Source organism: Colobus angolensis, unplaced genomic scaffold (assembly GCF_000951035.1).
Source record: "Colobus angolensis palliatus isolate OR3802 unplaced genomic scaffold, Cang.pa_1.0 Scaffold105, whole genome shotgun sequence".
NCBI lineage: Eukaryota > Metazoa > Chordata > Mammalia > Primates > Cercopithecidae > Colobus > Colobus angolensis.
Window position 1 is genome coordinate 4,039,987 of NW_012111475.1, and position 13,335 is coordinate 4,053,321.

The following is a 13,335-nucleotide window of genomic DNA, read 5'->3' on the forward strand; positions in this document are numbered from 1 at the left end:
GCTTCAGCCCACATTGCCGATCTCAGTCATCTCCTTCAGGCACTGGATGTCCTTTCAGTCACCTGTTCCCTACCCCTGTACACCTGCAAGAGGGCTCAGCAGAATCCTGGAATGGAGACAGGAGCCCAGTCCTTGATGCCAACTGACCAACTAACTGTCCGCAGTGGACTACAATAACAACAGCTACAACAATACTACTCTCCACTCAGCTGAGACTTGATTTGTGTGGTAGGCGGCCTCTAAGATAACCCCTAGGGATCCCCACCTCCTGTGCTCTTACTTTTGTGCAGTTAATTCACATTGTATCAGTATTGTTTCATGTGACCCATGACATCTGGCAGAAGTGATGCCATGTCACTTCTGATTGTTATAAAAGACACTGTGGCTTGTCTTGCAAGCTCCCTCTCTTTCTCTGATCACTTGCTCTGGGGGAAACCAGTTGCCATGTGCTGAGAGAACTCAGAAGGCCTGGATAGAGGTCTCTGCAGCAAGAAATGGAGGCCTCCAGCCTCGGCCAGCAAGGAACTGGGTCTTCCTGCCAACCGCCTCGTGAGTGAGCTTGGAAGTAGATTCTCCATCCCCAGTTAAGCCTTGAGATGACAGCAACCCTGGTGACAGCTGGCTGCTTCTCTGTGAGTGCCCTGATCCTGGAAGGAGGTCTCAGAGAGAAGGGACAGCAGGGGGTGGGGGATGCCCAGAAGGAAGCTACTGTATGTGTATGTGGTTCAGGAAATCCACATGCTCTTGCCTAGAGAGTTTTCTCTCTGAGACCCTGAGCCATAAGGTACCCAGCTAAACTGAATTGAGATTCTAGGCCACAGGAACTGTGACATAACAATGGTTAGTTGTTTTAAGCAGCTAAGTTCCAGGGTTAATCATTCTGTAGCAATAGAAAATTAATACATCTGGTTCCCAGTTCCTTGAGGGTAGAGCTCAGGCCTCACTCACCTTCAGAGCCTCAATGCCCAGCTCACCCTGAGAGCTCAATCTGTGTTGGTTGATTTAAAATTGGATTGTCCTTCCTCACATGACAGATGAGGAGATGGATCAGGGGCTCAGAAGGGCACAGGTGGGGCTCGAATCCAGGGCTGCAATCCCATGCCCACTCCCACCACCCTCAGTGGCCTTCTGCACTGGCTGTCTCCATGCTTGTCTCCACTGGTGCCTCTCTCAGTGTTGATGTGTCTGAGATAGGTAAGCGTGTACATATTAAGGCATGTAGACACGTGTGTGTGAGGGTGTGGTGGGCGGACCATGAGTGTGCACGTGTGGCTTTGGGGAATCTCTGTCAGGAGCACATTTCCAGGACAGAACCACTTCAGAGCCTTTCCTGTCACGATTGTCTATATCTTTAGCACATCAGTGTCCACTCAACAGCAGCTACTAAGCAGTTTGTGTGCCCAGATCTACTGTGCTTGATGATGCAGGGAGAGATGGAGGAAGCAAAGGAGCCCCAAGCTGATCAGCATTCTTCATCAGCTCTCTCTCTCCAGGCCCATTTATTTCTACATAAATCAGACCTCTCAGCATCCAAGGTGCTTTAGTGACAGGCCTTTATGAGACTGGACAAGGAACGGGATGATCTCCAAAGGCCCCAGCACATGGCACGGGACTGCCACATAGAAGATGACCAGTGAGAATGGAATGAATGATGGGTGAGTCAATATACCAATGAGGGAAGGAAAATTCTCCAGGCAAGAGATTTCCTGAACCATGTACACACACAGAAGCTTCCTTCTGGGCGTCCCCCGCCCCCTGCTGTCCCTTCTCGCTGAGACCTCCTTCCAGGATCAGGGCACTCACCCATGTTATCAGCCAGACCCGGCAAGTTTCACTCATTGTCAGCATTTCCTTAACAAGGCCTTTTCAAAAAACACAGCCACGAAAGCCCTGCTGCATGCAAACATTACGCACTCCCTGCTGGCTTCATCTTTCTCCCACTTAGAAAACGAGCAAGACAGGTTGGAAAAAAAAGCTCAAATTAAGACACACAGAACTGGCTCCGGGAAGTAATGATTCCCTCATCCATCACCTGCCTCCCTCCTGCACAGCCTCCGTGTGGATTTCTACAGGCCCCCAACTGCCTGGGGACTGCAGCAGAAGCTGCCATGCCCTTTGGGGGACCTCTCCAATTGTGTCAGAGTCCTAATTTCAATTCTTCTACTTGCACACGAAGCTAAAAGTTGTTTCCCAAGTATCCCAGCTTCAGCAAGGCCTCCTGGCATCACGTCCAAGCTCCTAGTAACCTGTGAATCTCTCTCCGTCTCCCCCCACCACAATTCATCAAGAAAAAGTTATTCTGATTGGAGCAGGGTATCCTCTGGGTCTTGCCCTTGGCTCCCACAGACCCCGAGCCCTGAGCTGGGGTGTGAGGTGGTAGGAAAATAACTTGGCACTCCCTCCCCCATCTCCCACTCAGAGACCTCTAGGGCAGTGTGTCCCCACCAAACTCCAACCAGCCACCCCCGCTCCTCTGCACACATCACACACGGCCCTTGATTGTTCCTGCCCTCGGGTCGCCATGGTGACAGGCACTAACAGTGCTGATGCTATTTCCTAGAATGGACAGACACCGTCCCCCACCCTGAAGACAGCCTTCCCTGAGCCAACCTCAGTGGCCTCCCTCCTCCCCAACCCCTAGTGAGCTGCAGGGCCCTCCACCTGCTCTAGCAGGAGGAAGAAGCCTCGGGGAGAAAAGGCCAAGGAAGGGACTGGGTCCTGGGGCAGGAGGAGGAAGGTGAGAGCAGGGATCTGTGAGCAGGAGCCAGGCCTACCTGCCCACCTGTGCAGAGGCCTGAGCCTGCTCAGGGGTGCTGCAGGGAACCGAAGGGACACAGTCCAGGCAAGAGAACAGGGCATGATGGTCACAGGCCCAGAACCTGGGAGTCAGGAGACCTGGGTTCCAGGGCCCGCTCTGCCTGTAAGGCCCTGCCAGCTCTGGGCCTTGGTGCCCTCAAGACACTGGTCACATTAAAATCTCTCAGGCTACTCTTCTCCTGGTGGGGGCTGTACAGAGCAGAGTGGCTGAGGAACACCAGTAACAATAAATGAAGTGCAAGGACAGGGGATGGAGAGCTTGAGAGAGCGGAGAGCACAGAACCACGAGGGCCGGTGGCCTGAGGCACCTTCCTGAAGAGGCAGCGGACCCCCTGGTGTGGGAAGGATGCTCCCTGAACATTCCTGCATGGAGAACAGCCTTGCAAAGGCCCGGGGGCAGGACCAGTCAGGGAAGAGGAGTCTGGATGTGTCTCAGCTGAGAAGTCCCTGGAGGTGGGTGACAGTAGCAGCCGTGGTCAGAGCAGCATGAGGTGGGCGCATGAAGGAAGGAGGAGTGAATGAAGGAGTGGCAAGCAGGGCGAGGGATGGTGTGGAACAGGACAACTCCCGTGGATTCAATGACAGATTAGGGAGGGTACAGGGCAGGGCCTATTCTCTGGGCACCGTGGCCCCCTCCAGAAAGGCCTGTTACATGTTTTCCCAGGGGTGAAGGGGATCCCAGCCCCCTGCCCAACCCCAACACTGCCCCTCATTACAATCCCACGTGGTGAGAGGCAGAAGCACAACCAGAAATGTTCCAGCAAAAAAAAAGACACAATGGTTCTTGGCAAACTTTTTTGGCTAGAACATTTCCAGCTGGGCTCCAGGCACATCCGCCGTCCACCCTCTCCTTGGCTGGCCTCCGGTCCCCCTGCCCCACTGTACCTGGCTCTCCTGTGAGCCCTCCTCTCCACCATCACGTGACAGAGCACCAGCAGGCTCCCCCGAGCCATCCCCCTGACCTCTTGATCCCCTCCCCACCTTGAGGCCCAGGACTCACCATTTCCCTCAGGTCCTTGGGCTGCCCAGGACTGGGTGTGAACTTATGTCCCCATGTGGTCTTAAGAGGACAATGCATACCTCCAATGGTATGCATGATAATGGTAGAGGGTGGTGTTTGGCAACATGGGGTGGAGGCTTCCATTAAGGGAGGAGAGTTATGCAGAGGAGGGGAGGGCCATAACCCCCTACAGCATCTTAACAGCCCACGGGCAGAAGGTCCTGTGCCCAGGAAGGGGGCTACCCAGTGGGCCCTGCCCCTTGCTCAGCAGTGCGTTCCAAGTACCATGTTAGAAGAGGGATCAAGGTCTCCCACCCCCATACCACAGGTTCGGGGTGGGTGACGGTGGGCCTTACCCCAGCCTACGCTCACATAGAGCCTGAAGATTCGTTGCTCAGAGAAGACCGAGAAGGCCAGCAGCGTGTACAGGTACACGCCCTCCACCAAGAGCCAGTAGTAATTGGCCGCCACACAGTATTGCATGAGCAGAAATACCACGCGGCAGCCCAGAGAGTCCTGAGGGTAGAAGAAGGGTGTCGTGGGGACAGCAGTTCTGCCCTCTGCCTCTCTTGATACCATTCCCCATCCTGCTCCAGCCACTATCCTGCCATGGTTAATGCAGGAGGAGACAGCTCACATCTCTGGCTAGGGATAGTGCTGAGGACTTTATCTGCTTTAGCGCATCGAATCCTCATTATCCTGATTGGAAGAAAGTAATATTATCCCCCCCGCAGGTGAGAGAAGTAAGTAGCTTCTCACTTATTTCTCAGCCTCAGAGAAGTAAGTGACTTGCCTAAAAGTGTACAGATAGTAAGTGCCAGAGCTGGGATTCAAAACCAAGTGTGTCTCCAAGGACTACGTATTTGTGTCAGACTGGGAATTCCCTAGGGCAGTGCCTCCTCCCTTAGACTGGGGGCTCCCCAAGGCAGACTGCCTCTCTCAGCAGACTAGAGGGTCCCAAGGTGAACTGCCTCTCCCATCAGACTAGGGGCTCCCAAAGGGCCAGGACTGGTCAGCTTTTGCCTTCCCCTGTCCCAGGCCTGGCTAGGGTGGCAGAGGCAGGCCTCCTCCAACCACCCATCGCTCCCAAGGTGGTCCTGGATGCACCACACACCTGGTAGGAGAGGAGCCCATCCCACTGGTGCTGCTGGGCGGCCGTGCTGTACATCCACTTGAGGGCTGCGTCCTTGATGAAGACCGACAATGCTCGCAGGATGAAGGATGCAAACAGGTTCAGGTGGATGTAGTTCCGGGTGCAGTGCAGGTGTCTGAGGGAGAAAGCAGGGCCCTTCCCTGGCAAGGCAGCCAATGATTCTGCTCTACAACCCCAGGCTCTCAAGCTAACACACACATCAGGTATGTTTCTGGCCCTGGGATTGTGCATGTGTCCTCTTCTGTGAATACCCTTATTCCCCATCGTCGTGAAAATCCTCTGTCCAACTCAAATCCTGCCTCTCCATGAAGGCTTCCGCTGTGTGGTCACTGCCCCCTCCTCCCATCCACATTCTATCCTTCTCTCTGCAGCATCCTCTCTTACACAAAGTCATGCATAACCGAAGAGATTTATGCACGAGGATCAGTTTCCCCAACGGGAACATTGCCTTCATGACAGGGCCCACATCTTAAATGCCTCACAGAGGCAGACCAGGACTAGGCACTTGGTAGGAATTCAGAAACTATTGGATAGTTTTAACATCCTTTCATGTGAAAATGTGTAGCAAATTGAAAGTACAGGGCATTTCTTAACCTAATAAAGGCTATTTACCTAACCAGGAGCAAATATCAATCCTAACTGAGAAACCCTGGGAGCATTTCCTGTGAAATCAGGAACAAAATAAGGATGTCTGTTATCACTGCTTCTAGTCAACATTGTAACTACAGATCCTGCCCACGATAATAAGGCAAGGGAATAATGTACAAGAATTGGAAGTAAACAAAATGGTTATTATTTGTAGATGATAGATTATCTTCATAGAAAATTGAAGAAATCTACAAATTATTAGAACTAATAAGACAGTTTAGCAAGGTTGCTGAGAAGTATGTTTGTATATGCCTGTGTTAAAAAAAATTTAAAGTAAACGTTTGAAAATAATTCATTTGCAATATTTTAAATTAACTACCTTGAAATGAGTCTAACAGAAGATGGATAAGATCTCGATGGAGAATTTTATGAACCTTGCTTAAAATCATTAGTGAAGATTTAAATTAGTGGGAGACAGATACATCACATTCACAGGTAGAAAAACTCGCTATCTTAAAGGAGTCAAGTCTCTCCACACTAATAAAAATTCTAACTTATTTTTAAAGTAGAACTTTAACAACTTATAAAAAAGAGCCAGAGCTAAGAATATTCCAGACACTCCTAAAGAATCACAGAGGAGGAGATTTTGCTATATGATTTGTAGTAAATTTACAGTAGTTAAGGCACGGTGGTATTGGGATAGGGAAAGATAAACAGCCTAACAGAGAAAAACTGTAGGTGACTAAAACCAGCCCACTCGTATATGGAGCCTTGCTACATGGAAGGGCAGTCATTGCAAACCAACAGGGAAGGAAAGGCGATCAATAAATGGTACTCAGGCAGCTAATTCCACATATAGAAAAAGAAAATGAAATCCTTTATTTATATCATACACAAATATGAATTCCAAGCAGATCAAAGAACCACAAGGAAGAGCAAAACTCTGAAACTTGCAGAAAATATAGGTGGCCATCTTTATGACACTAGGGTAAGGAAATATTTCTTTTTCTTTCTTTCTTTCTTTTTTTTTTTTTTTGTGAGACAGAGTCTCGCTCTGTTGCCCAGGCTGGAGTTCAGTGACGTGATCTTGGCTCACTGCAAGCTCCGCCTCCCGGTTTCAAGCCATTTTCCTGCCTCAGCCGCCACGCCCGGCTAATTTTTTTGTATTTTTAATGGAGACAGGGTTTCACCATGTTAGCCAGGATGGTCTCAATCTCCTGACCTCGTGATCCGCCCGCCTTAAGTGCTGGGATTACAGGCATGAACCACCGTGCCCGGCCAAGGAAAGACTTCTTAATAAGACTGTCCACAATTTGTTCTTTGGAAAAAAATGAGTAATTTTAAACCAATCAATAAAATTAACTGTTATCAATTGGTAAATCTTTATTGATAAATTTTATTTATCAATACTAAATTGATAAACTTTATTCCATTAAAATGAAGAACTACTGTGCAGAAAACACCATAAAATGAGTGAAAAAATAAGCCACAGACTAAAGAGAGGGTAAATTCTAGATTAGTATCCAGAATATATAATGAATATGTAAAATAGAAAAGAAAAATCCAAATAAGCCAATGAAAAAGTAAGCAAAGGATATGAAAAAGCAATTCACAGAATAAATCATGAAAAAAATGTTTGATCTCTCTGGGAATCTGGAATATGCAAATTAAAATCATAAGGCAGTTTCAGATACTTCAGGTTAGCAACAATTAAGTCTGAAAACACTAAACATTGGTGATAAGGCCAGACAAAGGAAGCTCTCTTTTATTACTGGTGAGAGGGTAAACTGGTGTGACCACTGTGAAGAGCAACTTAACAATACCTAGTAAAAGTGTAAAAGCAGGTGGTAGTCAGACCTGGCAATTCTACTCCTAGGTATATGCCCCAGAGAAATACACAAGTAAGAATGCACATTGCACCAACATTTGTAATTCAGAAAGACAAAAAGAGAACAACTCAAATGTCCATTAAAAGGTTAACAGATAAACTGTGCTCTATTATACAATGGAATATGGAATGGTGGTTAAAAATCCACAAAACAGGACTACTTGTGTCAATGTGAATGAACCTCATACAAACATAATGTTTGACCAAAAAATTACAGAAAAATATTTCTATGATTTGAATGTTGTGTTCCTCCAAAATTCATAATAAAACTTAATCCTTAATGCAATAATAGTATTAAGAGGTGAAGCCTCCAAAAGATGATTAGATCATGAGCGCTCTGCTCTCAAGAATGGGATTAGTGCCCTTATAAAAGAGGCCTATGTGAGTTTGTGCCTTCTGTGATGTGAGGGCATAGTGTTCACTCCTTCCCCACCATGTGAGGACACAGTGAGAAGACACCATCTCAGAAGCAGAGAGCAGGCCCTTACTAAACATCAAACTGCTGGTGCCTTGATCTTGGGCTTCCCACCCTCTAAATTGTGAGAGATAAATTTCTATTATCCAAAAATTACCAAGTCTAAGGTATTTTGTTATAACAGCAGACCCACACTAAGATAGAAATTGGTACCGAGAGTGGGTAGCCAAGAAACAAATACCTAAAAACGTAGAAGTAGCTGTGGAATTGGGTGGTGGGCTAGAAAAAAGTCTGTATTTCCACAAATGGGCCATACAAGGTGATTCTGGTGAGAGCTCAGAAGAAGATGAGAGCTATGTAGAAAATTTCAATCTTTGTAGAGATTATCTAAGTGGTTGTGAACATAATAATGGTAGAAATATGAACAGTAAAGGCCATTCTGATGAGGTCTGAGATAGAAATGAGGAGCATTGCATTAGAAACTGGAGGAAAGGCCATCTTTGTCATAAAGTGGTAAAGAATTTGGCTGAATTGTGTCTATAACCAAGTGTTTTGTGGGAGAAAAGACGAGCAATGAAATAGAATATTTGGTGGAAGAAATCTCTAAGCAAAGTGTTGAGGGTACAGCATGGCTTCTCTTGACTGCTTATAGCAAAAGGTGGGAGGAGAGAAATGAAAGATGGAATTTATACTCAAAAGAGTAGAAGAACTTAAAGATTTGGAAAATTCTCAGTCTGGCCATATTCTAAAGAATGCAAAAGCATGTTCAGGAGACAATGCCAAGGGTGTGGCCAAGTGAACATTTAATAAGCTTAGTATGGATAGAGGAAAGGCAGGTGCCATTCATCCAGAAAGTGGAAGAATGACCCTGAATGCATTTCAGAGATCTTTAGGCCCAGATGTCAGGGTCTTGAGAGCAGAACAGTTTTGGGGGAGGAGCCCAGGACGCTGTGAGACATTGGAACTCACTGCTCAGGGCCACCTCCTGTCTCTGATCCCTACACTGGGGTGCAGTGCTCCTTGGCCACCCTAGCTGTGGCTCAAGTGGGCCCAGGTATAACTCAGGCCATCCCTCTGGAGGACACAGCAGTAAACCTTGGCAGTGCCCATGTGGTGCTAACTCTACACACACAGAGTGCAAAAGCTATAGGGAACATAGCTGCTTCTTTGAAATCCAGGAAGACCTAGATTTCAAAGGATATCCTGGAGAGCCTCAGGGCCTGGGCAGAGTGGAGGTTTCTAATAAATTTATAGTAGTTATGGCACAGGGGCGGAGCCACTACAGAGAGTCCTGACTAGGGCAATGACTAGCAGAGTCATGGGGGACAAGATTCTCTCCCAAGACCCCAGACTGGTAGAGCCCCCAGCACACAACTCCAGCCTGAGAGAGCTGCCACATGAGCTGAATCCAGCAAAGCTGTGGGAGTGGGGCTTCGGGGAGACTTGGGGACCCAACTCCCACCTCTATATCAGGAAGGCAGGACACTGAGTCAAAGAAGATTATTCTCAAGCTTTAAGATTTGATCTTGTTTGTCCTGTTAAGTCTGGATTTACTTGGGACCAGTTACCCCTTTCTTCCTATTTCTCCCTTTTTTGATTTCAATTTTAATTCTTTATTTTGTTTCAGATAAAAAATAAACAATTGTATTTATTTAATGGTCTCTTATGTTGCTCAGGCTGGTCTCCAATCTCTAGCCTCAAGCAGGCTTCCAACCTTAGCCTCTCAATTAGCTAGGATTACAGGCATGAGCCACCACACCCAACCCTTATTGCTCCCTTTTGAAATGAGAATGTCCATCCTATGAAATGAGAATGCCTGCCCCACCATTTCATTTTGGAAGCACATAACTTTGGTGATTTCATAAGTTCACAGCTAGAGAGAAATTTCCTTCAGGAGGAATCATCCCTTGAGTCTCACCCGCACCTGGTTTAAATGATACTTAGATGAGACTTTGGACTTAGACTTTACAGTTCATACTGGGATAAATTAAGACTTTGGGGCCACTGGGATTAAATGAATGCATTTTGTATGTGAGAAGGACAGGAATTGGGGGGCCAGGGGCAGAATGCTATGGTTTGAATGTTGTGTCACTCCAAAATTCATGTTGAAACTTAGTCCCCAAGGCAATAGTATGAAAAGGTGAGGCCTTTAGGTGATTCGGTTGATGAAGGCTCTGCCCTCACGAATGGGATTAGTACCTTATAAAAGAGACCTGAGGGTGTTTATGAGAGTTGTTCACCCATTTGCCCTTCGGCCATGTGAGGACACAGTGAGAAGGTGTCGTCTTGGAAAAAGAGGACAAGCACTTACTAGACATGGAATCTGCCGGTGCCTTGATCTTGGACTTCACAGCCTTCAGAATCATGAGGAATAGATTTCTGTTATTTAGAAATTACCCAGCCTAAGGTATTTTGCTATAGCAGCGGGAAACGACTAAGACAAATATGTTCAACACACTATTAAAAATACACAGAACCTTGCTATATATTTCTATAGCTACTCACAAATGTGGTAAAAGTTACAAGGAAATGTTTGGGAATTCAAAGAGGCACATTCAGGGCTTGCCTCTGAGGGGCAGAGGGCAGAGAGAGGGATGTGATCAGAGAGGGTTGCCCAGAGAAGTGTAACTATGAGATGTGTTATTTCTTCAGCTGGATGGTGTGTGCATGAGTGATCATAATATCAGTCAGTCATTGCATTTTTGAATAGCTGGAATAGTTCGTAATAAAAGAGGAGAATATTCATTGAGTGAATGCATTTATTGAGCATGGTGTGCCCAGGACTGTGCCAGGTGTCTTGAAGGTGGGAGAGGGAATGCCACCTCTCCTGCTCTTGCTGCCTGGTGTCCCGAGGTCTCATTCTCTCAGAATCCCTCCCTTCTTTGAACCCAGTCCCCCAGGCCCACCTCCACCAAGTACAGAGGAGGGGCAAGAACCTGATACTCTCTTCCCAGTTCCTACTTTGGAAGGAACACCTCATCTAGGTTAGACCTAAGGAGGAACTTTTCCACTGGGGCTGAAAAGCCCCAAAGGGAGGAGGATCTCTAGTCCCCAAGATCTTTTCTAAAATCATACTGACTTCTGAATTATTAAAGTTCCATATGTTCATTGGAGAAGATCTCCTGGGATTTTCTGTAATCCCATCACTGACGGTTAAGGTTTTGAGGTTGGTGGTGCACGTGTGGTATTTTTGTTCTTTTTTGTAGTACATACGCACACATTTACATAGTGGAGACTAGACTAAGAACACAGTATCATATCCTGTGTTTTCAACCTCATATTCTATGGTCAGGGCTCTCTAGAGAGCTCTTAAGAGAAGGAAGAATGTGCTGTGCTGTTGCTTTGATTTGGTGTTGGGCTGCTTCTCTCCTCTATCTGGGGGAGTTAGGATGAAGCGGCCCCGTCCGGGCTACCTTACCTGAAGCCAAGGAGGATCGCAGAGGCGATAACCAGAGCAGAGAAGGAGAGTGCGTAGCCCACCGTGTAGATGATGTAGAGGGACAGGAGCTGCTCCTCCGGGGAGCTCTGTGGCACACAGGGGACATAAGTGTACATGGGCAGCCCATGGCCCTCTTCCCACAACCTTCCTTCCCATGGGACAGAGGCAGAGTTGGGGCCCCAAGTCAGGACTCACCAGAGATACCGGGGCCAAGAAAGAGAATAACCGTAACCTACAGCGACGGTTCTTGGAAATCTCGGGCCCTGTTCCAAGGCCAGAGAGGTGAATACACACCACCTTTGTCCAGAAAGCGTGGTGTACAAAGCCCCCAGAGGCAAGGGGATGGATGAAATGACCGCAGATGCCCCCACCAAAGCCAAGGGTTTTTGCTCCAGTGAGGCCAGGACACGGCCCCCCGCTCCCTGGCTCAGAACCCCGCCTCAACTCACTCTCTCCCCTCGCTTGGACTCCTCACACTCCGACAAGTCCCTCCAGGGCAGGCTGGAGTTGTCCTTCTGCAGCCAGAGGCCTTCAGCTGTGCAGAACCGGTACACGTGGCCCTGCGGCACTGGGGTGGGGAGACCTGGCCCTGAGCCTCAGCCCAGAATAGGGCAGTCTGCCCAGTGCTAGATGCCCCCCTTCCTCCCCAATCCTGAGGGCTATCCCTGCTCCCCCAGAATGGACCACTCTGAGTTAGTGACATCCTTTTCCCTTCTTTACAGACACACACACACACACACACACACCCCTGGACCTTCCTCTCCTGACATATATCCTGTTGGTCTGGGGACAAGACGGGGTCACCACGGTAGGGGCTCCTCAGCTTCACCCTCACCCCTGCCTCTCAGCCACCCTAGGACACGGTTTAATGAATTCATGCCTTTGAGATGAGACGAGTTTAACTCACTTCCATGTCCCTGCCTTCAGCCTCAAATCACACTACTGACAAGGTCTGGCACCAACCAGCAGCAGTCACTTGCTATTTCTGATTTTCAGGACTCAGCACCCACCTCCCTCCCACACTCCTTGGGGAGAGCAGACCCTGGGAACAAGGTTAACACTGAGTTCCCAAGAGAAGGGAAGGGAGGCAGAGCACCAATCTGAGAGAGAGAGAGAGAGACACAGCCTTGCCCATAAGAAGTCCTAATCTGATGGAGGAGACACAGACCTACCTGCAAGGACCTCCGGGTCTAAAAGGAGTACACAGCCTCATGGATATATGCAGCCTTGGCCTTTGGAGATCCCCCATAGAAAAGGGGAAGACCCAGCTCCTACTTTCATGTAGACTCTAATTATATGTTGGAAATGGAGATAGCCCTTGGAGAGAGGGAAGGATCCAGCCCCTGTCCTCAGGGAACTCCCCTGTCTGAGGACGGTGGCACCGTCCCTGGCTTCAGAGAATCAAGACTCACACACACAAAAAAACAAAAAAGACCTCAGAAAGGAACAGCGTAGATGGAAACTAACAGAGATCAAACGCAGGCCCTGCAGAGGCGAGGTGGGGCATTGCCTGTGCCCATTCACATCCCAGCAGAGGCTGTCCCCCGCCATGCCCCATGTCCACCTACCAGGGAGATGGCTGGCCTGTGGCCTCAGGTTTGATATGAGGCTGATAGAGGCCACTGCTTATTTGAGTCCAGGAGGAAATGCCTCATTCCTAGCCTCCCTGCAGGGGAACTTAAGTTTGTCCAATGAACTTGGGACAAAGGGCACAGTGAGAGAGTGTGGGGGACATTGACCTGTAGGGAGCACAGGGGGACCAAGAAGGGAAGCTGCAGGCAGGACGAACTTTAAAAGACTTCAACATTCTAAAAAACTAGAAGATTTTTTAAAGACTAGCTTTCCCAGCTGTGGGAGGAAGGAGGGAATGAAGGACAGAGAATGGAGAAGACACCAGAGGCCCACTGGCGGTAGTGACTGGTCAGTGTTCATGTGGCGAGACAGCAGTCAAAACTGAGTCTTGGCTGGGCGTGGTGGCTCATGCCTGTAATCCTAGCACTTTGGGAGGCTGAGGCAGGTGGATTGCCTGAGCTCA

At 48.3% G+C, this 13,335-nt stretch overlaps 1 protein-coding gene across 1 annotated transcript in view; it reads right to left on the bottom strand.

Moving 5' to 3' along the window:
• Positions 1-13,335, bottom strand: part of GLP1R (glucagon-like peptide 1 receptor) — a 38,567-nt gene that overhangs the window by 9,862 nt on the left and 15,370 nt on the right. The window contains exons 4-7 of the mRNA XM_011944380.1: positions 11,750-11,868; positions 11,280-11,386; positions 4,932-5,085; positions 4,174-4,333 (exon numbers count right to left, since the gene is read on the bottom strand). Of these exons, the coding sequence (XP_011799770.1) occupies positions 4,174-4,333; positions 4,932-5,085; positions 11,280-11,386; positions 11,750-11,868 (540 nt within the window). The remainder of the gene's footprint in view (positions 1-4,173; positions 4,334-4,931; positions 5,086-11,279; positions 11,387-11,749; positions 11,869-13,335) is intronic.